The sequence below is a fragment of the Vidua chalybeata genome, chromosome 10, assembly GCF_026979565.1.
Source record: "Vidua chalybeata isolate OUT-0048 chromosome 10, bVidCha1 merged haplotype, whole genome shotgun sequence".
NCBI lineage: Eukaryota > Metazoa > Chordata > Aves > Passeriformes > Viduidae > Vidua > Vidua chalybeata.
In genome coordinates, this window is record NC_071539.1 from 21357735 (window position 1) to 21384786 (window position 27052).

A 27052-nucleotide genomic window follows, 5' to 3' on the forward strand; every position below is an offset into this window, starting at 1 on the left:
GGTGCAGTGGGTTTGGGGTATCCCTTCAGGGGTTTTATGGGTTGAATGTATTCAGGCCCTGCTGTCCTTACCCCATGGCTTTTCCCTGTGGTCGTGGCCCTGCTGCATCCATGTTTATGGAGGGAGTCGAGGGAAAGGAGAGGACAGGAGCAGACCTGCCCTGGATTTGCTCTGGAACACCAAAGTCTTCACAAAAAAGAGCTCTCTCCATGTTATCCCTACTCCTGTTCCACCTCTACCTGGCAGATTTTCCCTGAACACCCACCTGACCTTCTGTAACTTTCTCCACTTCATTCACACCAGGGGTTGCACCCAGCAGGACAAGCCCCAGGAGGGGCTGGTCACAAAGTGCAGGAGGTGGCCCAAATGGGGCCAACAGAAGCTCCTGCCCCCAGAGGAGCCAGGGTGATGGCTCTGTGCACAGGGAAGGTCACAGCTGGAACACCTGTGTTGGGGAGTCTTTGAAATCATCCCTTGGGATGCTGATGTCCAGGCGTGGTTATTTTTGCTTTTCTTTGTCTTTCAGCAATCTCTCCTCCTCTTTCAGGTTTTCTGCTATGCTGGTGATCACTGTGCTCGTCATTCTCCTCCAAAAACATCTGTCTTTTCCAGGGGAACAATTCAGAGTATGAAAGAAAACACAGAGACCAGAAGAGCTTCAGCACAGTGAGGGCCTCAGTCCCTGGAGATGTGTGAATGCAGCGGGTTCCTGACTCAGGGTCAGGCAGCTGCAGCAAGAAGGGGCTGAGTTTATCACATCCCACTGTCCTGCCAAAGCCATCCCAACACAGCCCTGCCGAGCTGCAGCCTCAGGAGCAGCACTCCCAGCCGGCAGAGCCACGGGCTGGGAACAAGGTCAGGAGAGCAAAGAACAAAGCATAGAGCTGACTGGGCAATCAAGAAAAACAAGAAAACAACACTCAGTTTCCAGTTCTGCTCTTTTCCCTCAGCCACTGGGGAAAACCAGCCCTGAATATTTAAATATTCGAAAAATCATGGAGTGGGGTCCAAAAAACTCCTGGAGTTCTGCACTGTGCTCCAGTGGCTGCCGTGCAGCTGCTCCCCAGCCCGGGAAAGCTGAGGCATTTCATCTCCATCCAGCACAGCCACAGGGTGCCACAGCCACCTCCAGGGCAGAGCAGTGCTGCTCTGCCACCACAGCTGGCTGGAGCTTTCCTGTGCACATCACCAAAGTGCCTTTCCATTATGATTTGTGGGTGGTTTTTTTGCTATGCGATTATCAATTTCTCAATTAGTCAGACCAAGAAGTAAGTACAAAACCAAAATAAAAACCAACCCCAAAGCCCTCTGTGTGCAGAAAACAATGTTTTTTTGACAACACAGACCTGGCCACAGAGCAGAAGGTTGATCCCCAGCACTGTGCTGAGCAGGAGCAGAGCCCATCCATGTGGATCTGACACCGCTGGGAAGAGCCAAGACAAACACACAGACTGAGGCAAGACTTGAGAACAAACATTTAAGCATAAAAGAATTTACTTAAGGAATACTTTTAAAAATAATAACTTAAAACCCACCATGGCCTCATGGTACCTCCCCCCTTAAGCTGAGGCTGGTGCTTGGCTTCTGCATCTTTGCAAGAACAATCACCCAAAGAAACAGCAATTTTCTGCCCAAAAATCACTTCAGCATTATGGATTTGAAGCAGGCAGCCCAAGACCTCCAGCTAAAGGAGTTCAAAGCATGACAAACACGTTCCAACAGGACTCTGCCTGAGGGAAACAGAAGAATGTAACATGTTTGGTAAATATAACCCTCCCCACCTCCGGCATGGATGGTTCCTGAGGCTGGAAATGCAAGGACCAGCTTCATTATAGGCACAGGGCTTTGCTGAAGGCTCTTCCTGCTCTTCCCAACACTTGGCAATGCTGCAAGAAAGCAAGGAAAAGCCCCAGAGAAAGAAAAGAACACAACAGATGAGTTGAGTGATGAAGGAGGACTCAAACCACGGGGGAGAGTGGGCTACAAACTACAAAAAGGATCTGCCAGGAGCCAGCCACCCCCGAACCCTAAAACAACAGGGGAAGCCACAAACAAAGGGAAAATGTCACTGCACTAGAACTCTGCAATGTGCAGTGAGATAAAAACTGGGAAAATCTCCTTTTTCTTTCCCCTCTTCCTCGAGCATCTCTGCCACAAGGAGGAAGCACACCCACTTGCTGGCAGCTCCTTGACTTTCCCTCTCACTCTGCCATAAGTGCTGACTAATTAATTACACACAAAGCAAGACCCTCCTGCAGCCACTGGAGCAGGAGGCAGCAGGAGACTGCACAGCAAATGCCTGGCACAACAGGTCCCAGCTGCAGGTCCAGATCTGAAATTGTGCCCACCTCAGAGTTTCATGCCATGACACCCTGTAGCCCTGCCACTCTTGGAGTGTTTGTTCCTGGCTGAGAGAGGAGGGCCTGGAAGGAGCAGCAGAGTGAAGCTTTCAGGACACAGCCCTCAGCTGATCAAAAGAGGAAATCACCAGACATGGGCACAGAGCTGGGCCCAGGGAGTAAAGCAGGGCAGGCAGTCTGGTTTGGGCATTTCACACTCCCCCTGCCCCACAGGAATGGGGCTGCACCAGTTTGGAACAATGGGAAGGCAGACACAAAGAGGAAAACAGGTTTTTATACTCTCTTCAATGTCTGCCCAACTTAGGGAGCTTGTGTAGTGCTCCCCAGCAGCCCCAACCATAAGGTGGTCAGTGGCTCTGAGAGGGAACAGAGGTCTAAACCATGGCAGGAAACGACAGGCACACTCCAGCCTCTGAAACTCACCTGCCTGTGTACCCCTTCCTAATCTGCTAGGCAACTACCAGATGAAAAATCTAAATATTAAAGAAAAAGGAAAGCCCAGAGGTTCAGCAGCCCAGAGGAGGACAAGGGAAGAGGGGAGAGGATAAAAACATTGCACCATGAAGGGACAGTCAGAGGCAATCCCACCAGCAATTGTCATGTCGCTCCCAAGCCCACAAGCAGCAGAAGAAGACGCCACAGTGCTGACTTCCAGCTGAAGTTCCTTCTTTTTACATCAAGATGAGATTTGAGTGCTCCAGACCATCTTTTTCCCTTCAGCCCCCCAGCCCTGTCCATCTCTGTTCAGGCCACCTTCACCAGCCACTTCTCGAGGCCCTCCAAGTCAGCCTCTCCCTCCTCTCCCTTGCTGCCTCGAGCACTGCACTCCACAAACTCCACCTTCATGGGCAGCTGGGAGAAGTCGAAGTCCTTGCCCTTCTTCCCCAGCTGGGCAGGGCCCCCTGTGGCAGAGCCATCCAGGCTGGTGGGGGCTGCAGAGCGTGTCACCCGCAGGGTATTGCTGCAGGGAGAGAAGGGAAAGGGTCAGGACCTGAGGAGCAGGGGAGTATCACCTGCACCGTGGCTCTGGGATGTTTGGGGTGTCAGCAGCATGCCAGCTACAGCAAGGACACAAGGCCCAGCACTGCCCTGTGAGGCTCAGCCAGGGCCTCTGGCCACTGTTGGAAGGCACAAGTGCAAAGGCTCAAGGAGGGCACTCAAGGATAGGTGTTCAAACAGGTTTGGTTTTGCAATAAAGCACAGCAGAAGACAGATGATGATGATGTCCATATCCCAATTTGCCCATGGTAAACACTGGAATAATGGTGCCTAACACAGCACATTAACTATAGAGAAATCCAACACCTGCACACAGGTAGCTGGCAAATGCTCCACATCAGAACAAGCAACCCTTATTTTCCTGGAGAATGTGAATATGTGGCAACTAACTGCTCTGCTAAAAAGCAGAAGGTTGGGTATACAGCCTGGAAGAGGCACAGCACAAACACCCCTGCTGCCGTCTGCTGGCCAAAGGGGTTATAGATCCAGGGAATCATTTAGCTTGGAAAAGCCCTCTAAGACCATGGAGTCCAACTGTAAACCCAGCACTGCCAAGCCCCAGACCAAACAGACTGTTCCCAGCTCCACAGGGAACTCAGACACAGCTCAAGGGAGTTCACCGAGCACTGAGGTAAGAGAAAAAGGACAAGAGGAAAAAGCTCAGAGAGACTGAGATCCCATTCCATACTTACAGCTCTTTCTCCAGCTGTTGCTGGATGAGTTTTGCTGATTTTGCCATTGTGACATCTGGAGAGAAAATAAGGAAATCAGCTCTTTGGTTGTCAGAATTCAGAACCTGGTTCCCTCCCCTAAAGTAAGGACAGTTCATACTGTGCAGTCACTGGAGCTACCAGGACAAGGACAGCTGTGCCTGCAGTGGGATGAGGGATGCTGGAGCTTTGGGATCACAGGCATGAAGGGGAACAACCCAACAGTCTGATACAATGGAGGGAATTAACAACTTCTTGCTGGGTAGGAAGATACTTCAGAGGATGGGTTTGATGCACCAGCACTCCCTCCTGTCCTGTGCTTTCCACCCATGGCACATAGAGCTATGAGGGCCTCAGGCAACTCCTGAGTTAAGTGCAGGAAATAATTACAAAATCCAGACCTGATACTGCCCCAAAACATCCAACAGTTACACAGGACCCACGCTTTCACTGTAGAACCTGTAGGGATCTAAAAATAGGGTCTTTTCCAGTAGCTGGGTATTCAGGCTACTCCAGAGAAAACATGGAACCCTGGCAGCTGAACATTTTAACTTTGAAGCTGCCAAGTGCATAGGGATAGTTCACTGTGCTCGAACTGATCCTATTTCCTGCTACCTGGAGACTTGAGGAACAGCTCTGAACAAAGCAAGCAGAAACAAAAAGCCACACAAAAGCCACCTGCATTACCTACACCCACCCAAAGAGCTGCAGTTCTCCCAAGCGGTCCTCCGAACACTCCTGGTGAGTAGCCAGAGTTTAAACCTAAATTCCAGCCTTCCTTTTGCTGCAATCCCAACTCCCAAGTTGAGAAGGCGTGGCACAGCCCTGCAGGACTGGCCAGGCCCAGCCCAGGGTACCTTGCTTGTTGCAGGCGATGAGCAGCGCGGGCGCGTTCCTGAGCACGGTGCTGTCCACCAGCACCTGGTACAGGAACTCTGCCACATCCTTCACCTCCCGCTGGAAGGCCACGCTGTCCACCACGAACACGATGGCTCTGGGGCAAGAGGGAAGGACAGGTGCTGGGGATGAAGTTCTGCAGTCACCTCCCTCTGCAAGCATTCCAGCCTGGACTGAGATTTCCACATCTCATCTCACCCAGCCCAAGCGTAGGCTCACAGCATGTGCTGCCTGAAATACATCCCATGGCCAGCTCCAGCAGGAATTCTTCCCCTGTCTGCCCCAGGATATCCCACATCCCCTAGACGTCCCTGCGGCAGTGGCTTTGCCTCCTGGTGCACCACAAGCACAGCTAAGTAAGAAATTCATGGTGCGATTTTGGGATTGTCCTGTGCAGGGTCAGGAGCTGGACTCGATGATCCTTGTGGGCCCCTTCACACTCAGGATATTCTATGAAGGCAAAGCAAAAATTAACCATCACCACCCCACAGCAGAGCTCTGACTCTCGGGGCACCACCAGCCCAGCTCACAGCATTCCCAGCACCATCATTTGGTTTATCCCTTTCCAAAGGATCACCCACCCCCTCCTCCCCTGCTGATCCCCTCCAGGTTACCTGGCTGCAGCCTTGAACCTCTCCAAGAACTGCAACCTCAGACTCTCATGGCCTGGAAGGTCGATCAAGGTCACATGAGTGCTCTGGAACACAGGCAAGAAGGAATTAACAACACCTGATCCGGGGGTTCCTGTGGTCAGGGACTGGGGAAAAGCAGTCTGACCCTGGATTTGTGTCCTGAAGGCACAACCCCATCTGCCCCTGACACAGAACATAACCCTACAGTCTCACCTAGTCACACACACCAAGCCTCCCTAAATACACCAAATACACCTAAATACACCTAAATACACCTTGCTGGGGATAACACAAAAAATGCCTTTGCAAGAGCCTTTTTTAACTGGAGGCTGCAAAGGTTTCCCTTCCCAGGAAAGGAAAGAGCCAAAGCCACGACGTGGGAGAGAACACTCAGCTGAGCAGGGCCACGTCACTGCTCTCCAGATAAGGCTGCAGGAGCCCCTTCCTGCCCACTGCTCTTGGATTTTACCGGGAACCTTGGCTATGGTTAAAAAAAGAATCAAAAAAGCAATCTGCCTTGCAAATACTTGTCAGCTCAATTAAAGAGACACAAAATAGGAAAAAGTTCTTCAAAAACCCTGCATGCTCTTTTACAAAGTTTTTAACCTTGTTATCACTGCTGCTACTAATGACTGAGAAGGTGAAGCCACAAAACCACCCTCTACTTTCACAATTCACCAGCAGTTAAGGTGCTGCCAGCATTGTGCTCTCCCTGCCATGCGTGCAGTCAGCACAACAGATTTCCAGAATGAATGAATTCCCAAAACCTGAAAACTCTCAGATCTGTGGACCTAAAAATAATAGGACCTAAAGTCCAGGACCTAAAAATAACAAAATCCTTTCTGGAACCATATAAAGTCCAGCTGGAGCCTCTGCTTAAACCTGATAAAGCTTTTAATTTCAGGTTTTCTTGGCAGAAACAGAAATTACTGCAGAGAAAATAAACCAATGCAACCGAACACTGAAACCCCCAGATCTCCCTCCTGCCCCAACTCACAGGTGTAGTTTTCAGTCAGAAATGTTTCACTGTTTTACAAGCAAAGAAGAAAGAACCTGTGGAGCCCAATAATACATTCTACATCCCAGTACTTCCTGACTTTCTCAGCGTGCCATGCCTGGAAAAATCCTGTCCTGCGCTCAAACTGGGGCCTGAGCAGCACAAAAACTTCGCAGGTTTAGCAGGGGGAGCAGGGAAAGGCTGCACCCAGAGCTGAGGCAGTGCACTCACCTTGTCCTGGCTGAGCCTGTAGACGGCAGAGCTGTCGGTGATGGAGGTCTGGGTGTCGCGGTAGCGCCCCGACAGCAGCTGGGGGAACAGGCACAGCTTCAGAGCCAACAGCCCGGGAGGCTCCCCACCCCCAAACCAGCACCAGCACCACCTTCAACCTCCTCAGAAACTGAAATGCTCTGGCTGGGGTAATGAGCATCAGAGACCTGATCTCAATTTCCTGCAGGAAACTGCTGCTGGGGTCACTTTCCCCACTTAATTAAAAAAATGGTCATTAGGAAAGTAAGTATATGTTTATATTGTGAATCTCCACTGCAACAAGAAGGAAGAGAGTGTGCCTGCAAATCCTTCAGAGTTTCCCAGCTGGGAGCACGGTAAGCATGGCTGTGCCCCTTTCTTTTTCAGACTTAGCAGTAGCAGAATATCCAGGGTTGGAAGGGACCCACCGGGATCATCAGCCCAACTCCTGGCCCTGCACGGACATTCCAACAATCCCACCCAGTGCCTGAGAGAATTGTCCAAAGGCTCCTGGAGCTCTGGCAGCCTTGGGGCCGTGCCCATTCCCTGGGGAACCTGTCCACTGCCCCAGCACCGTCTGGGGGAAGAGCCTTTCCCTCAGAGCCTCAAGTGCCTTGGCACAGCTCCAGCCGATCCCTGGGGTGCTGTCCCTGGTCCCAGAGACTGGAGCTGCCCCTCGGGAGGAGCTCCAGGCTGCGGCGAGCTCAAGCATCCCTAAACCTTTTACTATGACAAATTCAAACCAAAACGCAATTTCTTTGGACACTCCGCGGTAGACAAAACTCGCTCTCCACCCCTCCTTCCAGCTGCAAACCCCACCTTTCGAGTTCCATTAAAGGATTAAAAACCGAACTAAAGGGAACTCCTTCACCTCCGTACAAGAGGCCCCCGCGCCCTCCCCGCTCACCCGCGCGAAAAGCAGCGTCTTCCCCGCGTCGCAGAGGCCCAGCAGCAGCACGGCCTTCCGGCTGCTCTTCCTGCCCTGCACGAACCGCCAGATCACTGCGGGAGACAGGAGGGTGAGGAGGAGGAGGAGGGGGGGACACCCGAGCCCGCGGCTGCCGGCACCGACGCGCCCTCAGCAGGCCGCGGGGCGGGGGGAAAGGGAGGTTCCCGCAACTCACGGAAGGTGATGGCGACGGCGATGAGCGCGACGAGCACGGAGAGCACGGCGGGGCCGCCCAGCTCCCGCCGCAGCGCCTCCAGGTGCGGCTCCAGCCCGCCCGCCATGGCCCGCACACGTGGCCACGCCACACTTCCGCCTCCGGCCGCGCGGCACGCCGGGAGGGGCGCGGCGCGGGGGCTCACGGGAGCTGTAGTTCTCCCCTGAGGCGCTGGGACGGCAGGGACGCCCTGGGGGAGCCTGGAGAAACATGGAGTGGTTTAGGCTGGAAAAGCGCCGTGACCCCAGCGCTGCCGGGGCCACCACTAAGCCACGTCCCGAAGTGCCACGTACACAGGGCTTTTAAATCCCAGGCAGATGTGCCAGAGCCGGACAGCTCATTCTGCAAAGACATTTTCCTGATGTCCAACTGAACCCCTCGGCACAATTCGAGGCCGTTCCCTCTCATCCTGCCCCCGTTCCCTGGGAGCAGAGCCCAAACCCCATCCTGGCTGTCCCCTCCTGTCAGGGGGTTGTGCAGAGCCACAGGGTTCCCCCTGAGCCTCCTTTTCTCCAGGCTGAGCCCCTTTCCCAGCTCCCTCAGTCGCTCCTGGGGCTCCATTCCCTTCCCCAGCTCCATTCCCTGCCCTGGACACGCTCCAGCCCCTCGATGTCCTTCCTGAACTGCTGGGCCCAGAACTGTCCCCAGGGCTGGAGGTGCCTCACAGGTCCCAGCACAGGGGACAGTCACTGCCCTGGGCCTGCTGGACCCACCATGGCTGGGACAGCCCAGGGGCCATTGGCCTCTTGCCCACCTGGGCACACCTGGGCTTGTGTCCTGCCACTGTCACCAGCACCTCCAGGGCTTTTCCCAGCTTTCCAGCCGCTCTGCCCCATGCCTTGAGCATTCCATGGGGCTGTTTTGTCCCAGGCTGTTTGCATCAGGAAGCAGAGCCAGGCTTCCCACAGTGGTGCAGGGTGAGAAGTAACAGGAATACATTTGGAAGGAAACAGGTTCCAAGTGGATATGAGAGGAATGTTCTCCTTTGGGGGCTGCCAGGAGCAGGACAGCCTGCCCAGGGAGGTTGTGGAGCTGCCATCATTGGAGGTCAAGCCCTGAGCACCCTGGCTGATTCCTTTCCTTGAGCAGGAGATTGGACTGGAGATGCCCAGAGGTCCCTTCCAGCTTGAGTGATCCTCTAGTGAGGTTCCTTTTACCCTTTAATGCCTTCTACCTATGGGACAAGGGCTTACACCTGACATGAAATGCAAATGGTGTGGCTTTTTTGGGGGGAAAGTTTTCTAACTGTAGCCATACTGAGTTGTAGAAACAGCCTGTTAGAGGCACTGATTCTCTTTCTTTGCTATTTTTGAAGAATGGGTTAAAAAACCACCTGTCCAGTGTATTCATCCTACATAAACCGAGGGACTACATTTCATCCTTTCCTGTCACACTCTGCATTTCTGCCATCCAGGGGAATTTTCAGCCAGGCTGGTGGACTTCTCACCACACTTATGATATGCATCCAAAAATCATCAAAATATTCATTCCCTCAAAGCCAGGAGCTTTGTGCTCTCAGCAGCTCCTCCACACTTGCCTTGACAGCAGGTCTGGGACACTCTGGATGAGCCCAGGCTGTTCCAGGATTGGGACACCCTGGATGAGCCCAGGCTGTTCCAGGATTGGGACACCCTGGATGAGCCCAGGCTGTTCCTCTGGAGCAGAGAGCTCCAGCAGCCCTTTTTGTCTTGCCTTTTTATTTTCACTGTGGTTTAGAATCAGGCAAAACAAACTACATGTTTGTTTTCAGGTCAGCAGCACACTGATCAGACAGACTGCCAAAACAAACATGTTTCCAAGCAAATCCTAGATTTTTCCAGAAAGGAAGCCTAAGCCTGGACTCTCCCCATCAATACACGTATGTGCTCAATGAGTCCTGGCTGCTGGAAGGGACTCAGGGCCAGCCAGCTGAGATCTGAGACACAGCAGCTTCTGTTCACACCTCCCATCTTACTCCCACTATATTATATTGGTTTGGAGTGGTTTTTATTCCTTCTTCAGCCTTCAGCTTCCCTGACACAAACACTCCCCCTCTTCCTGTGTCCCAGCCACACTGGGGAACCCTCACCTGCCCAGGAGACAATGGGATAATCTGGGCAAAGCAAAAGCACAGAGAACACAAAGCATCTGTTAATTAGGCCCCAGGGTATATTCAATCCATTTTGCTTTGGCAAATGGTGCAAGAAATTTCCTTAAGGGGCAGCAGTAAGTGACAAGAGCCATGCTGATATCTGTCACTGTCCTACAGTGAGAGGCACTGAGGAAGGAATGGGCTTAAGGACCATTTGGAAAAATCTCAGGACAACCGTTTGGATTTTAAATTTTATTTTTTGCTGTGCTGGCAGCAGAGAATTGTAAAGTGTCAAAGAGCTACTTTCAGAGTGGTGAGGGAGGGCAGAGAAAGCAGTGAAGGCAGAGGGCCCTCCGCAGGTCAACGTTGGCTGCTGAGGGCACCAGAGGAGTCATGGCTTGAGGTTTTCTCCCCCACTTCGAGGATCCTTCCCATCTCACTACTTGTCTGCAAGGAAGGTGCACACCTGGAGAAGATCTGGAAAAGGAAAGGACAGGGAGAAGTTCAGATCCTGCTTTTAAACACTTCCATCCCACCAGCACAAACCCAGGCCAGGCCAACAATGTCACACCATGGAAAATCCACAGTGTGCCACAAAAAAAGAGTTTTATCCACAATTTCCACACTGTTGAGTTGGGGGGGGGGTGGTTCTCTGTGCTATTTCTCCAAGTCCATATTTTCTAAAGGTGAGGAAAAGTCTTTTATTCACATTGCTGCCAGAGCAACAGACTTTAAGTCTGTTCTCAGTTCACCCAAGGAACTTTGAGAAGAGAATATTGGCATCTCCTTCCTTTAAAGGCACTGAATGGACAGTTCCAGAAGAAACTGCTCATGCCTGCAAGGTAAGAACTGCAATTCAGGACTTCCTCTGGGGCTGTTCCAGTTACCTGATGGATTGCAGGTGTTGAGGCTGGCAAGTGAAGCATAGTATTTATCTCCAAGGAATTCCTTGTATGACATTCCATCGCGGAGCTTGATCAGGCACTTTGTCCGGTCTTTAAACAGAAGATCCTTGGATTCATATGCAAACATATTGAAATCTTCTTTCCTGGTTCCTTTTGATCCAAACAGCCTCTGAAATAAAGGCACAAAGAGGAGAGAAGTAGAAAGCTGGCCTACTTCTTCTTCCTGGTTCTTCACCATCAGCCTGGGAAGCCCCAAGCCAGCCTCCAGAAATTTAGTATTGAACCTTCTGTCTGCGTGCTTAGAGGAGGGATTGCTCACTGGTAGGCACATTTCTTTTTCCCATTTTAACACGTCCCTGTGTACAGAGGTGCTGCCAGCAGGTCCTGTAACTTAACCATGAGTAGAAGCAAAAGGCCCCAGGTGCCTCTCACCAGACCCTGATGGTGGAGCCAATATTAAGGTTTGCCAGGAGAAACAGAGATGGTTTCGCCTGGTTCTGGTCAGCTGTGTGTGTGCAGGGAGCCTTCTGTTGGGGCTGAGCCTGACCCAGCTGTGGCACAGACCAGGCACCACAAAGGAGTTTCTGATACACCCCAGCAGGAGCAGGGGCCAGAAAAGAGGTGATAAACCCATTTCACACAAGTATAGTGTGCCAGCAGCAACAGCTGCAATCCCACTGCTACCTACAGGGGTGTTTGCTAAGGTGGCAGAGGAGAAAGGGCACTTGGGAAGGGATGGAGGAAGGGGGAGGCCAAGGGACAAGGCTGTCACCTCATACCAGTGAGGTAAAAGCTTCCACCTTCCCCTGACTTGGGGAAAATCAGAGCAACCCCACAATATTTCTTCTACTCTCAGCACTACAAACCTCTTGGTTCTCCAGCATGTCACGGACTTGTGATACTTTCTCAGGACGTGCCATCACAGCGTGGGTAGGGACTTTGGCCAGGTTGCATCTTCTGTAATCCATGACATTTGCCCGCTGCCCATCAGTGCACAGCAACTCAAATGAGTCCATTTTCAGATCTTTGGCCCAGCTTTCTGTATTTTTGCCTTTAAAGAGAATGGGTTTGGAGATTCAGAGAGCTTGCATAGCAGGAGAACATCAGCCTCAACACCACCTAAGCAGTCATGCAGATGGGGAAGGCAGCCCTGACCACGTACCGTCAGTGTTCTCCTCAACGATGGAATGCTTGATAAAGGCCACATCCCCCTGCTCAACCAGACACCTGGGAAGTAGAAAAAGAGGCCAGTGATATAAGTGCTTGAATCCTGTCCCTTTCCCACAGATTTGATTTAGCCTTGAGTCTTACTCTGTACAATTAATCTCCAAGAACATCCAGGTCTAGGAGCCATGCCACAAACATTTTAAATATATCTGAAACACAGACTTTAAACTCCTTATTTATGTTAAAAGAGGGGCACTTCTGCCATTGTGGCAGGGCTTGTGCCTCTCTGGGTTTGCCTGGAGGCACCAGGACATGAGTTTCACAGAGCGGGGATATTTCACATCAGTTTTCAGAAAGCAAAGAAAAAGCATGCGGCACATGTATGGTATTACAGAGACATGCACTTTCAGTGGTGTAACGGAGAAAAAGAGTTAGTGTCGACATGAGGCTGTACCTCAGCTGTGACCTGCCCTCTGTGACCAGCCCCAGGACACTGAGGCAGCCTGGCTGTCCCCAACACGTACCGTAAAGCGCCAGTGTATCCGTAGTACTGCTCGTGGCTGCTGGCGACGCACTTCTCCGGAGGGACACCCCCTGAGCCCTTGCACAGCTGGCAGAGGCGGGAGGTGGGAGGAGACCCGGGAGCACAACCCTGGCTGAAGTATTCATCTGGAGGCAGGAATGGGAGAAATTCACTTTTCCTGCCCTGAGAAGTGAGGTTTTATTGTAATAACGTGTTCTCGCTCATAGGGGAGCTGGAAATGGGCTGGGGGAAGGAGCATGACTTAGCAGGCAGCAAATCACATGCATCCACCTTTGACCATGGAACTTGGGTCCTGTTATTATTGATAATTATTGTTATTGTTTCCCACAGAAGCTGTGGCTGCCCCTGGATCCCTGGAAGTGTCCAAGGCCAGGTTGGACGGGGCTTGGAGCAGCCTGGGCTAGTGGAAGGTGTCCTGCCCATGGCATGGGGTGGAATGGGATGGGCTTTAGGGTCCCTTTCCACCCAAACCATTCCATGATTCTGTGATTCTGTGATTCTGTGATTTTGTGATGAAGCAGAGCCTAAGCCTATAAGCAGAGCCTATAGTGCAATAGGCACTATCTTGACATAAAAGATGAATATTTTCCCTGCAAACCATTCCCAGCTCACACAGAGCCAGCCCAAGCCTCCACAGCCTTTATGGGTCAGCAGAGGTGCATTTGGCAGCAGTGTCAGAGCTCTTGGGGTAGAAGGGACAGTGGGAAAGGAAGGCAGGAGGATAGAGAAGCCAAGAATAAAACTTACACTAAGATCTTCATGTGGTTAGAAACTTCCTTGTAATAATTATATGCTTACTTTGTCTTGGTTGTTAACATTGATAACATTTCCAAATTATTTTTGTTGGACTATAACTCTCAGTGAAGTCTCAGGCAGTCAGATTAAGTTTCTTGAAGATCAGCCTCTGTCCCCTGTTCTCAGCCCTTCTCCTCCCTTTGAGTTTCATCTTTTATCCCCACTCCACACCCTGCACAAGCACCAGGCCCATGTGGGGCAGCCCACATTCCCTTTTTGGGAATATCTCTTGGGCTGCTGCAAAAGGAAGGGGAGAGATGTGAAAAGAAAGCAAAGACCCTCAAAGCAGCTGATGTGCCATATCTTACTCTGAAGCAAAAAGCCTAACATTTTGCTCAGTGAAACCTTAAATAACAGCATTTTTCCATTTCCTCCCTCCAGGAGGGAATCTTTGAGGCACAAGAAACTTTGAAAACCCAATGGTAAAACATTTTTTTGTGAGCAGATTCCCGTCTCAAAGAAATGGATTCCAAACTGGACTCACCGAAGTTGCAGTTGCCTGTCCTGTTGTGGATCAGGCCCATGGGGATGTTCCAGCCAGCAGTTCTCCCCACGGCAGTGTGGCACGACTTCTTACCCTGCAGGTTGTTCCAGCTGATATCCTTGTCAGACTTCTTCACAACAGCCACAGCAAAGTAGGTTGCTTTCAGAAGATAAAATAGAGAAGAATTGAGGTCTGACCCAAGGATCTCACTGTGATCCCTTAGGAGAGCACTGGCTTCACTTGGGAAAGGGCATCTACAAACAGCACAGAATTACTTTGTGCTTATAAATACTTGGCCAGGCAGCAACAATGGAAGAGTTTGTAGATGAGATGCATCTACTTCCACCACACTCCTGGGAAATTATTATCCCTGACATTTCCCTGCCCTCCAAAGCTCTGATACCTGGGTATAGGAGAAGGCTATGAGAAGGCAAGGCACATGTGAAGATTTCATATCCTCTCCTGATTTCTTATTCTCTCCTTAGCAAAGGAGAAAACCCTCCCCTCCTCTCCCCTGTCCATTTCTAGAGAGAACAATTTCCTAATGCTGCAGCCCAGACCCTCTTTCTCTGTTCACAGCCCTGACACTGTTATAGCGTGACCACACCAATCTCTGCCACTACCAAATGTTTCACCTTGATCTTATTGCAGCCCCTAATTTTCCCTCCTACTGCTAAACCTATCTCCCAAAATTCTAATATCTACATTGGACACTGGCCATTAATTCTCCACTCATGACTCATATCTATTTTTCTACTTATATCCCTCTGGACTGTTTTCTGTCCCTCTGTTGGCAGCAATTACCTGGTTCTTCTTGTGATTCGCAGTGATTGTCTGTGGGAGAGGAGAAGAAGAAGATGTTAAGTTAAATACACTTCAAATCCAAAAGAAGAATCAAGCCCACTCATTTCTGGAGGAACTCTCTAGTAAAAGTGACCATTTCAAGTAACACCTTGTGCATCAGCAGAACAAAGCACAGCCTCCAATTGTTCCTCTGAGCTAAAACAAGCAGTTTTACCAAGGCTGATGCTAAAAGACTAGGGCATCCTAATTGAAACAGAGTTCCTGACTATCCATGCCTGCTCCGCTTTCATGGAAAGACAAAGCATGCAATGGTGAGCAGAGTTGCCTCAGAGCACCGTGTGTTAGGTTGGGTATCAGGAAAAGGTTTTCCCCCGAGAGGAGTGGGGTGGTGGGGCACTGCCCAGGCTCCCCAGGGAATGGACACAGCCCCTGGGCTGCCAGAGCTCCAGGAGCCTTTGGACAACTCTCCCAGGCACAGGCTGGAATTGTTGGGGTGTCTGTGCAGGGCCATGAGTTGGATTGATGATCCTGGTGGGTCCCTTCCAACCCAGGATATTCTGTGATTTCTGCAGGATGAAGCACTGCAGCTGCTTTGTAGGATTCCAGAATAAAACCAGCACTTTGGCACCAGCTCATTCCCCACCAGCTGGACCCTGAGACAGAGCTGTGCTTACCCTCATAGCTCTCTGCCATCACTGGCACCAAGCCACACATGCCAGCAGTGTAGACAAAGCCTCCATCTAAGCTGATGGCATCTGCTTCACCTTTCTGCAAGGCAAAGGTGCAGAAATGAAACGCTGCGCATCCCCAGGCCAGCGCTTTCCAGAGCTCAGATGGTAAAAGAAGCACCTGAGAAGTTCACAGAGAGAAGAAAAGGGGAAAAAAAGCTGTACCATGATCTTTGTGATGCATTCCTTGGTGTCCTCTGCCACAACACACTCCACATCCCCGTTGCTCATCACGCTCCAGACGTCACACTTCTTCTTCTCATCCCTGCCAATCGCACACCACTGGATCTTGCTGTCTCTGCGGCTGGGGGTCAGGCGATCTGCAAGGCAGCACAGGGAAAACAGGGCTGAGCCCTGCGGAGCCACGTCCTGGTGCGAGGGACTCGGCCACAAACCACCTGTACACACCAACCTGCTGCTGCTCAGGGCAAGGAGTTCTTGTTAATTAAGCCCTGGGCTGGCAAGAATAGGAAAGTTGATTCATGAGCTGAAGTAGGCTCAAAAATCAGCTTACAGGTCAGAAAGGTGAATTGCTGCATAACACAAGCCATTCAGGCAGATTTCTGTTAGCTAAAACAGCACAACCACTGAACGCCCGTGGAATTGCTGCCTGTAATATGTCCCACATTTCTGCACTCCTCACAACCCAGACAGCCAAGGGACTAAGGCCACCCTGAACTGGAAACCTAGTTATGTTTCTGTAGAACAGCACCTGAATAATCTGGTTTGATGCTATGTGAAGTCCATTCACCCCCTTCCACAAATATCACTTAACAGAAGTGAAGTACTTTAAATTGTACTATGAATTCTAACTGGGTTTCAGAGATCATCTGTGGGATGTTTGACTCTCAGAAAGCTATCAGAGTATGCTTGATGAGTCTAGAGGGAAATCAAGGACATTGGTTCCCTCAAGTGTCTGAACCTGGTGTCTGGATGTTCCTTCTTTTTACATCCCAGAAATGGTTTTTCTAAGCAGCAGTTTTGACCATGCCCAGTCTCTACCACCAGCTGAATAACTGGTGTGGAGTTTGTGTAGATTTTCCATATTTGTCAGTGTGATAATTTGGGTTTGGATACAACAAATTCCTTTGTTGATATAAGTGAACTTTGTGAATTTTCTGTAATGTCACATGAAATATTTTGCAGATGATACATTCTGTGTCTGAAAAACACCGTTTCCTTTTGCCTGGCAGTATTTGCCAATGCCAACTCTTCCACACAGCCCATGCTGACATGACATTGGTGTTTGATGTCCTGCCTACCTTTCTGGAGGCTCTGGACAGCACTGTAATACTCAAAGCCCAGATAGAGTTGAGCATCCATCAGTGATGGGATTTGCTTCAGCTGCACTGCAGAGTCTTTGAAAAGCAAGTCTTTGAGGGCTGGGTCCTTCTTGCCAGGTGGCCCAAAGAGGTGGAAGGTGCTGGTTGTGCCCACACCAAATTTTTCCTGCCACAAGGGAAAAATAATCAGCAAACAACCACATCAAAACTCTTGGAAAGCTGGAGAAAGCAATCAAAACCAGAGGACAGGGGATGTTAGAGGAAGGAGAGGAGAGATTGGTGGTACCTGTGCTTTGGAGAGGAAGTTCCAGATGTCATTGACCTTGCTGTCATCTCGAGCCACAACAGCATGAGCAGGAACCCTGGCCCAGTGACAGGCCTTGTAGTTGTCCACGGGCTGGCGGGTGCCATCCAGACACAGGAGCTCGTACTCATCCTTCTCAGCTGGGGCATTTTCTGAAGGAAGGGAAGAACCATGAGTGGCATCACCATGAAAATAGACAGAAAGGCCAGTCTGAGAAGCTTTGTAATTAATTTATTTCTGCTGAAGCTCTGAGAGGAATTCGTTGCAGAAGACAGGTTGCAGGCACCCCCCCCCCCCCTTGCAATGGGGTCATCTTGGGCATATGAAGGCAAGGTCTTTGGAAGAGAGATCACCTCAGCCTCTGCTGTAACTAACCCAACAGTACGAGGACTTATGCACAAAGGGATACAAATAGGTTTACAAATCCCATACAAATGGATTGAGCAGGTCAGGAGCTGCACATGGTCAGTGAAGGCCAGTAGGTGACTAATGTCAAGGCTGCAGATAAGGCCCAGGACTGAGATCACGACGTTACATGAGAATTCAAGAGTGAAGGGACTTCTGAAGATCCCTGGTCAAGGCAGGGACAGAGCAGGATGTTTCTTGACACCCTTCAAGGATGGAGAGTGCACAGCTGTCCTGGACAACCTATCCCAGTACCTCACTGTCCTCAAGGGGGTAAAAATTCCCCTTGTATCCAGTCCCCAGGCTGATCAAGCCCATCCCACAGAGCACCTCCTTGCAGGACAGTTATCCCTGCCCCATGACCACCTTGGTGAACCTCCATTGAGCTCACTGCAGGTCCTGGGTGTGCCAGGCCACCCTTGGTCTCCACAGAGTTAATGAACTCTTGCTGTGGGCTGAATTCCCTCCAAAATCCCTTCCAGAGGGATGGGTGACCTGCTCAATTGCTCCCATTACAGCTGGCTCAGAGATATAGCACCAAGCAGGTTTTCCAACTACAAAGAAGAACCTCAGAGAAGAAAAAGTGGATCCATCATAATCCCATTTCTCATTAACAAGGATGAGTCAGATCACAGTGTGCAAAATTTTCTTCAAGAGATGAAAGAAGTGTTTAGGCCTGGAGAGGAATGAAAGCTGCACAGTGTAGACAAATAGCAGGATGGAGTGGCAGCAAGAGATGGGACCAGAAAGAGGAGAAATGAGGGATCTTGCAGGTGTACCTTGAACAGTTGTGTGTTTCACAAAAGCCACATCTCCTTTCCCATCTTTCAGACAGCTGCAGGTGGGAGGAACAGAAGAGAAGTTAGAAAAACAGACATTGTGACTCCCTATCTCCCATTTCAACAAATTATTTTTGGCATAAACTGCAGCCATAAAGCAATGGTCTTCCCCAAAAATGCTATGCTGGAAGGGAAGAAATTGTAATGGCAGAGAAGCAATTCAGTCTCCTCAGGACCCGTGATTCCAACACAGCCCTCCTTGGTATAATAAAAACTTGCATGTGTCAGGGCTAGAATGTTTCCCCAAAGGAAAAATAACTCTCACTCACTGAAAAGCTCCAGAATATCCAGAATAAGGTCCTGTGCGGGACATTTTGGTCTTGGCATCCCCCTTGCACTGACGGTACAGTTTGGCTTCAGTGGTGACACCAGGAACACAGCTGGCAGAGAAGAAATTGGCCACAGCTGTGGAGGAGAAGGAAGCAACAGCTGGTCAAAAATTCACTTTTAGGAGGACTGGGAAGGGAGGGGCTCCACAAGAAATGTCAGTGCCCTGTGAGCTACCTCCGGACCCCCACAGAAGATTGGGCAATGCCCCTTTCACCGTGACACCAGCCCCGGCTTAAGTGCCTCCACCAGTCTCGCCGTGCCCCACCTCACCTTGCTCGATGGAGCCCGAGTCTTTTCCGTCCCACTCGATGGCCCCGCGGTGGATGAGTGTCCCAATGGGGATGACCCAGCCAGCCGACCTGCCCAGCCCCGTGTGGCAGGAGGTCTTGCCCTGCAGCTCATTTATTGAGAAGCCTGTTCCTTTCTTCACAACGGCCACGGCGTAGTAGCTGGTAGTGGAGCCTGCAGTGCAGGAAAAAGGAAGGAAGCAATGGGAAAAGAGGACTTAGGAACATTTCAAATCCTGCTAAACCCCCAGTTTCAGGGAACAAAGTGCTGCACTTCTAAACAGCTGATTTGGTTGAACACTTGTGGTTTTCTCGTTTTCTTGGGGGTGAGCTAAGGCTGCCCATATTGAACTAACGCTGCACATTACAACTTCCAGTAAGTGACCTGAAAATGCTATCACATTCAAGATGCCATAGTTTTGTAAGGAACTTCAATAAATCTTTTTGCAAGTCTCCACTGGCAAGTCTCTTCTCCAATGCCATTGCCCATGGACACCTTGTGAGACTGAAACTCCATATGTAGTCTTTGGAATTTTACCTAGTCTGTCACATGCTATATATGGATACAACGACTGAGTTTTGGGGTGGTAGAAACCTCAGCCTTTAAGGTTTAGGATCTTTTTCTTAACTACCATGTTGGGAATGACTCTGCTGCGTTGCTTTGATCCTGAATATTGTGTACAAACAGGCTGAACTCCAGGGAAGAGGTCAAAAGAGATAGGAGCTTTGGATGTGGCGGGGAAATGGCATCTGTTTGGCTCCCAGGAAAAAGATGGGAGAGATGAAGGATGGTACAATGGGTGAATAGGGATGGAGCCATGGATCTCACTCCGATCAGAAGGGATTGTTGCAGAGCCCTTTTTATGCTTCTCCTTTATTCCTGGGGATTGCCTGCACTTCTTGCCTCAGGGATCTCAGCTGGGTGTCCCGCCCAACCACTAGTAATGCTGTTGCCTCTCCAATATTTTTTTTCTGTCTTGATGAAAGCACAGGAAATCACAGAACATATCTGTGCCTCCCAGCTCTGTGTTTTACCCACAGAGTTCATGGCCACTGAAAGCAGAAGATCTCTGGGACCATTTTTATGCCATGTTTCAGGAGGACCATGATTTCTGCTCATGGAATCAGAGACCTTCCCTGCAGCAAATGACAAGAAATGGGGCACTGGGTCCTGTGACCATGGGTGATGATTCACATTTTGCTGAACTGCCCCCCCATCCCATGCCTTCCCCTCTGGGAGCTGGAAACCAGGGCCAATATCTTGGATCCCCAACCAAAATAAGTGGGAACTCTGCATGCAAGGGATGGCCTCTGCACTCTCAGTTTGTTACCACCATTTGGCTTAAAAATATTGCATGGAAATGTACCTTCACTGTGTTCATAGACCTCAGCAGCAATGGGCTTCAACTTGTAGGGAGCAAGGCCTGCCTCAAAAACTTGACCTCCATCCAAGCTAATGGCATCTGCTTCACTATTCTAAACAACAAAAAGATTTCATCAATTAACAAAGAGCAGGAAAAGCACTTCCCAGAGTCTCTCCTGGATCCTTGTGTATAACAGGGGGATCACAGGTAACAACCAGTGACTGAAAGGAAACTCCATCTCCAGGTGTAACAGGCTGCTGAAACACCCCAGCAGAGGAACTTGCTGCCCACTCACCGAAATGGCTTTTATGCAGTCGAGGTATGATGCTTTCTGCAGGCAACTGAAAGCAAAGTTCTCTTGTTGCATGTGGTCCTTCAGGCTATTGCATTTTTTCTCTTCGGCTGAGGATATTGTGCACCACCTGACACTTGGCTTTTGGGGAGCAGCAAAACAGAGAGCTGTAGAAAGAACCAGAAAAAAATAGTCTCAGAGAGGTATAAAGGCATTGATTGGAGAGAAACAGCATCTCTGTGAGCACAAGGTCAATGGTTCCCAGTGAGCACAAGGTCATTGCTTCCCTGTGGTCATGGCCTTGGGTGATGGCCACGTGCAGGATCTCCCAAGCCATGCAGGAAGGTCCTTTCTTTCTTCCTTGCCTGACTTCTGCATCATCAGGAACATCTGGGATGATCATTCCGGTCCCTGGACTATTGTGATTCAAGCAGCCTGGACTCACAGCAACACCCACAGGATTAGGAGAACAAATCCACACGCTTCAATAGAAATAAAGCTCAAGCCTTTGCAAAAACAAGAGAGAAAAGTTGGAGCACTGAAGCAGTGCCTGTGCCAATAACCCCAGAGGGGGAGCAGCTCTGACCTGGCCAGGCTGTGTGCAGTGCACTGCCACTCTCACCTCCTTGGCAGCTGAATGATCCGATCTATTGAACTGTCTCTATGTCTCACCTACTCCACTGCACCCCATGAGAGATGCCATAGCACCACCACAGTCCTTCCATGAGTGCCCCAACCAGTAAAAGCAGCTGAATGGCTGCTCTGGGGGACCAGAACAAAGCAAAAGCCTCTGATGGATGCAGATTCATGTCTCCTCCAGAAACCTGAACACAGGAATGCTGGAAACTTGCAGTTCAAGGATGCGGCCAGCCTGTGCTGTCAATTCACCTTCAATCTGCCCCTTCCAGGCAGGGCTGTGCAGACCAAGAGGCCACTTGCACCCCTCTCTCCCTCCAAACCTCGATGGCACATTTCATCCAAACACCTCCTGTGTCATTTCCATCTTCTCTTTCATCTCAGAAATAGCCTCTCTTTACCTAGTCTCCTAGTGGAGGTGCTGAATTTGGCTACAGGGAGAATCCTTAGCCTCAATTCCTATGGCCACTGCCTCTTTTTTATATGTTTTTCAAGTTCATAATATATTTTCCAAGTCTTGGTTGCACAAAGCCATGGTCACCTTAACCTAATGCTGGCAAGCATCCTGCCTGGGGCAGAGGCTGGGTGGGCACCTCCCGAGGGAGTCAGCCCAGCTGTACTGGTGACACTGGGAAGGTAAAGGCAGCCTGAGTGCCCCGGCCACTGTCACAGACCTTTTGGGTGACCTCTTGTCTCCTTCTGTGCAGAGAAGGAAGAGGAGAAACCTTTAAAAAAACATCTTTGCATGCTAACATTCAGCAGAGGTAGTGAAGGACTTCCTGACGCCAGAGCACAGGGAGCACTTCCTAACAGAGGACGTTAATCACCACCACACTTTATGGAGGATCAGAAGAGACCTGCTGCCTGCTCCAGGAAGGAGATCCCTCTTTCCCTGTGCAGGCATCAGTGCCCAGGCCAGGTGCAGCCAGCAGTCTCCTTGCCACGGCTACCTGCCCCTTGCCTGCCAGAGCTGTGAGCAGAGCAAGAGGAAAGAATTGCTCCAAGCAGAGCCAGCCCTGCAGCAGCACAAATGTGGCATAAAATAGGCAGGAGCCTGAGCAAAGTGCAGCTGCAGCAGCAGGACAAAGCAGCACAGAAGCAGAGTGGGAAGTACATCGCATCTTTCATTATTTAAGCTCTATTTTTATTGTCACTGCCCTCAAGTTTAACCAAACACATGTACAAGCTTGACAGGCAGGTCTTGCAATAATTTCTCCCCCCTGGCTGAGCCCGTGCTCCTCTCCCAGCACAGCAGTTGGCCGGAGGATGATTTTTCCCTTCACCCCATGACAGCCGGAGTGCAGAGCCTGTCCCAAGCATTCTCCTCTGTGCTGGTGGGAGCAGAGCATCCCTTCTCCTTGCAGGGTGGGTATCAGCAGCGTGGGCAGCTGCAACCCTCCCTCCATCCCACGGGCTGGCCAAAACTGCCGTCAGTAACATCAAAACACCGTCCTTGACAGATCCACGGCTGCCAAAGCAAGCACCGCTTCGTGTCCCGGCTTTTCCTTAACAGCTGCCTGGGTCTGGCGTACGCCGCAGCTCCGAAACAACCTTGCCTGGGGGAAGCCTGGGGTCCACGGAGGTTTTGACTTCCTTCCCCCAAAGGCTGCTTTCAGCAGGCACTTACCCACTATCCCGAAGGATAGCACAGTGAAGAGTGCGAGTTTCATGCTTGAGCAGGGGATCAGATGCCGTGGGAGGGGTGCAGCAGCCTTGGTCACAGACTGTCCCCTCCAAGTCTGTGATGGCTCTGGAACCGCTTTCTGCCCCTTTTATAGAGAACAGCCTTGGCTGTGTTTGCAGAAGCAATGACCTAACACTGTTTGTCCTTCCTTGTTTCTCAATAGCTCCTAAATCGCCCCCCTCCCTGGATCAGCCCATTTTTAGGAAGCCTTTCACTTTGGCACTGAACCCTTCCGCAGGCAGGAGTCAGAGCAGGGCAAAGCGCTTTGCATTTTACAAGGGGCTTCAGATGGAAAATTCCCAAGCTGTGGCATTTGAATTCTCCTGCGGGCTGAAACGCCGCAGGAGAGGCAATTTTCTTTGTGCTGCCCACCCCCTGCCTTGCCCAAAACAAATCTCAGAAAGCCCCTGCTGGATCCAGAGCCAAGTTTTATGTGTTTGCCAGTAACTGCTGCTGAGGTGCCCGTTCCCCTTGGCTCGCAGCACTGAGTGCCTGCCCGCTCCCTTGCATGCTCCTGGCAATGGCAGCAGGGTTGAAAGGCAGTAAATGATTCTTACACACGATCTGGCAAAAAAAGCCAACAGCAGTGACCAGACAGCTCGATAAGCTGCCCTGCAGACAGAAGGAAGCATCACGCTGCACTTTTGGTAAATTTTTGTGATGAACCTGGGAAGAAATGAGATTAGCAGTCAGCCTCCTCCCACTTCCTCTGCAAAGCTTCTCCATCTGATTGTGTCACTCCTGGCCTGTCCCCCTGGGGCCAGTGGGCATGGCTGGGTTTATGAAGGGCAGCCCTTGTGATGCTGCCCCAGCCTTCATGTCCCCATCTTTGCTGCCAGGTACACGACCAGCTTCAGCCTTTGGCACATGCACACAAACGTGAGAATTTGCTGGACCACATCAGCCAGCCCTTGAGCCTGAACAGCATCCCTGGACCATTCTAGGGCTGGTCCACTCACCATGTCCACCCCACAGAAGCTACAGGTTTGCTGTTGGAAGCCCAGCCAGGAGGTCCAGCTCCCAGGCTTGCTTTCAAGAGCACAAGCCTCCCTTGGAGGGAGGATTTCCTGGATCCCCTGCACAGGTCCTTCTTCTCCTACAGCCTTCACTCTCTACACAGCTGGAGGTTGACTGGAAGCACCTGGGCTGGCTCTTGTCCCATCTCCCAGCAGGCTCAGGGCAAAGCAAGCTGCAGGTGGTGGTGGTGCCCAGAGTGGCTTCAGTACAGGTCGGAGCCCAGTGCCAAGCCAAGGATTTGGCTCTACAGAGTGACCCTGGGAGGGTGGGGGCCCTCAGGCAATGACCACCTCCACCATGGTACCAGGAGCCCACCCTGCCTGTGGCTAAGTGAGAGGCACTCCTGGCCACACTGGTTATTTCAGCATGATCTGCAGCACTTCCTTCAGCATGGCTGGTTCCTATTTCTCATCCCTTCATCCCCTGCTTTCCCAGAAGAGCAGAATTTCTTGTGTCCAGAGTGTCTCCAAACACAATGCAGCTGTAGGAGGACTGACTTTCTCCCACCTCAAGTCTCTCCTTTTAAAAGATCTCCCATCCATATTTATTCCAGAAAGCTCTGGCCTTCCTAGGTCTTTTTCCACCAAGACGGGTAGATGTCACTGAAATCCATTCCCAGCTTCCTGCAGGTCTCACTGATCCCTGCCTCACTCACCCAGCTTTAGCAACACCCCCATCCATGGGAAGAAGAATCACAAGGGGTTGCAGGAGACTGTCCCACGTGGTTCTTCCAGAGCCTTTTGCTGATTTGTTCCAAAATGCCTCTTCTAACAGACATATTGAGAAACTGAAATTGCAGCTGAAACAACAAAGACACCTGAGCACATAAATATTGGTGGAAATGCTCAGACATATTGACTCAGACATATTGACAAGTAGCTATAGCGCTGCCCAGATAAAGATATTTTACCACAGGACAGATGAAGGAGAAAGATGCAGAAGAGAGCTTGGAAAACATAAAGGATCCACTCAAATAACAGAAGAGCAGTTGCTGGAAGAGCCCAAACTATCTTTGCCTTCTGCACATGGTTCCCAGGCCTTTTTCCATGGACAGCTCACCAGTCCTCTTTCCCTTCTCACATTATGCTTGCATCTCAATGACTTCTCTGCCTGCCAAGGGGATGGCTGTGATGAGCTGATGTGGGATGGGTGGTGTTCACATCTCTTTCCCTTGCTCTCCCAGATGGCATCACAGCAAATCCAGACGTGAAGGAAGAGACTTGGATTGCAATACCTCTTGTACTGCAGCGACCTCCTGCATTTCCAGATCTCCGGCCACAAGTCACCTGGAACATCACCAGCCACATGCAGAGGTGCTTTTACACCTCCTTTTGGTGCTAGCAAATCCTGCCTTTCTCCATGATGGATTCCATTCTCCTCCTGGTGTGCATCTTTCCGGTGGATGCTCCTTTGACAGCTTTGACTCTGTGGCCAAGCCTGCAGAGAAGAAATTCTTCCAACACACAGCTTTCCTTGGAGGTACCCCATGGCAGAAGCACAGCAGGCCAGGGCTGTGTCCTCTAGGCCACCTGGGCTGAAGGCTGCCTTGACCTCCAAAGGACCCAACAGCTTTCCAAGGTGGTTCCTTCTGAGGAGTACAGCCCACCATGGGAAGCCTTGGAAGGAAAAGAAAAGTGTACTGGGTGGCCTCCAGCTGCAAAATGCCATTCTTTTTGGAGTCCAGGAGGAATGAACTGCATAATGCAGTCAATTTTCTCCCCTGAACATCCATCCGTACCTGCTTTGCCAAATTTTATGTTAGAAAATGTGTGTTTAGTCACATGGTGAATCCTGCCTCTTGCTAAGTACACTCACCTCCCTCTACAGGTTCTGGTCTGACTCATACCTGGCTGTCTGGGTGCATGGTTGGTCCCATTCCCAAATGCCCATGTCTGGCTGACTCAGCTGAGACTGAACAGCAAAGGCCAATTTTTAGTAACTCTGGAAATTCTTGTTGCCCTTCAAGGCAAGAGCTCCATGCTCTGGCTCATGTGAGCAGGAGCAGCTTTACCAGGAAGGACAGAGCTAAGTCAGTGCCCCTCAGACTTTGTCCCAGTTATGCAGAAACATCAACCCTTCTGTAGTGCACATCTTCATGGAAAGACCTGAATTAGTGTCACACATTCCAAGTTCGTTGCATTGCAACACTACACATCCTGGCCGTTGTGTTTTCCAAAGAGGATGCTGCTACTAAAAATTACATGAATGATGAAGAAATACAAATTAGCACACCCTCTGCCCAACCACGGATCACTGGTGATGTATAAACACAGCTGAACCCTGGGGAAAGAACAATGCCAAGTGAAAGAGAAGGTAAAGTAATACTGTTTATTTTCACATCTCCCTCATTACTGTAAGGTCATGTGTGTGCCCTGTGGTTTGTGGTTGAGATGAGGCTGCACTGGAGTTTTGGTTGTGTCCTAAGGAAAGGACATTTGTCCTTTATCCAGAGGACTTTGGGATAAAGTTAGAGCTGGCATGGCTGTGTGGGAGAAGGCTTGGCTTTGCCACAGAGCTGGCTGCCGCCCACGGCACAGCTCATCCCACAGCTGAACGGGGCTGTAGCCAAGCTCTGGTTATGTGTGGGCCTGTGGAAAACACACACAAAAAAAAGAGGGAAATAGGGAAAGCTGTGATCAAGGCACCACACCATCACAGGTATCTCACCCAACTCTTTGGAACAGTTATTTCCATAGATGTGCTCCCAGGCAGCTGTGGAAGCCTTTGGAGCTAAGGTTGGTGTTCCCAGGGGTCACCAGGCTGGCAGTTGTGATGAAAACCCAGCTCACCTTGAGTGACTAAGGACAAAATGCCCTGGGTTTTCTGGAAAATTGAAGAAAAAAACAAAGGGGAATTTACTGAACCTCAAGGTGGGATGGGGTGAAGGAAGAGGGCAAAATATACACTCACCAGGAGTCATGGCTTCTCCAGAGTTAACTTGTCTTCCTCAGGAAATAGGAATTTCCAGTTTGTGGCTTGGAGAAGGCTGGAGCATACCCAAGACAAGAATGTCAGCATGGTCAACCACAAAAGCTGGGCTCAAGTTCTTTTCCTGTCCTGGGCTTTCATGTGGAGGCAGGTGAAGGTAAGAAGAGCAGCCTAAGAG

The 27052-nt window shown here is 50.6% G+C and overlaps 1 protein-coding gene across 1 annotated transcript; it reads right to left on the reverse strand.

Moving 5' to 3' along the window:
• Positions 1-1463: 1463 nt before the first annotated feature.
• On the reverse strand, positions 1464-22996 carry LOC128793009 (ovotransferrin-like). The gene is made up of 26 exons (XM_053951945.1): positions 22873-22996; positions 20613-20776; positions 20321-20429; positions 18937-19128; positions 18606-18741; positions 18277-18332; positions 17075-17244; positions 16768-16954; positions 15671-15825; positions 15452-15545; positions 14778-14807; positions 13974-14132; positions 12675-12819; positions 12146-12210; positions 11850-12034; positions 10966-11152; positions 10519-10555; positions 9864-9915; positions 8772-8803; positions 7969-8207; positions 7752-7846; positions 6827-6904; positions 5581-5663; positions 4927-5063; positions 4052-4106; positions 1464-3321 (listed from the first exon to the last, which is right to left on the reverse strand). Exons 1-26 carry the CDS (start codon positions 22913-22915, stop codon positions 3105-3107), a joined length of 3102 nt encoding a protein of 1033 aa, XP_053807920.1. The 5' UTR covers positions 22916-22996; the 3' UTR covers positions 1464-3104.
• Positions 22997-27052: the final 4056 nt, after the last annotated feature.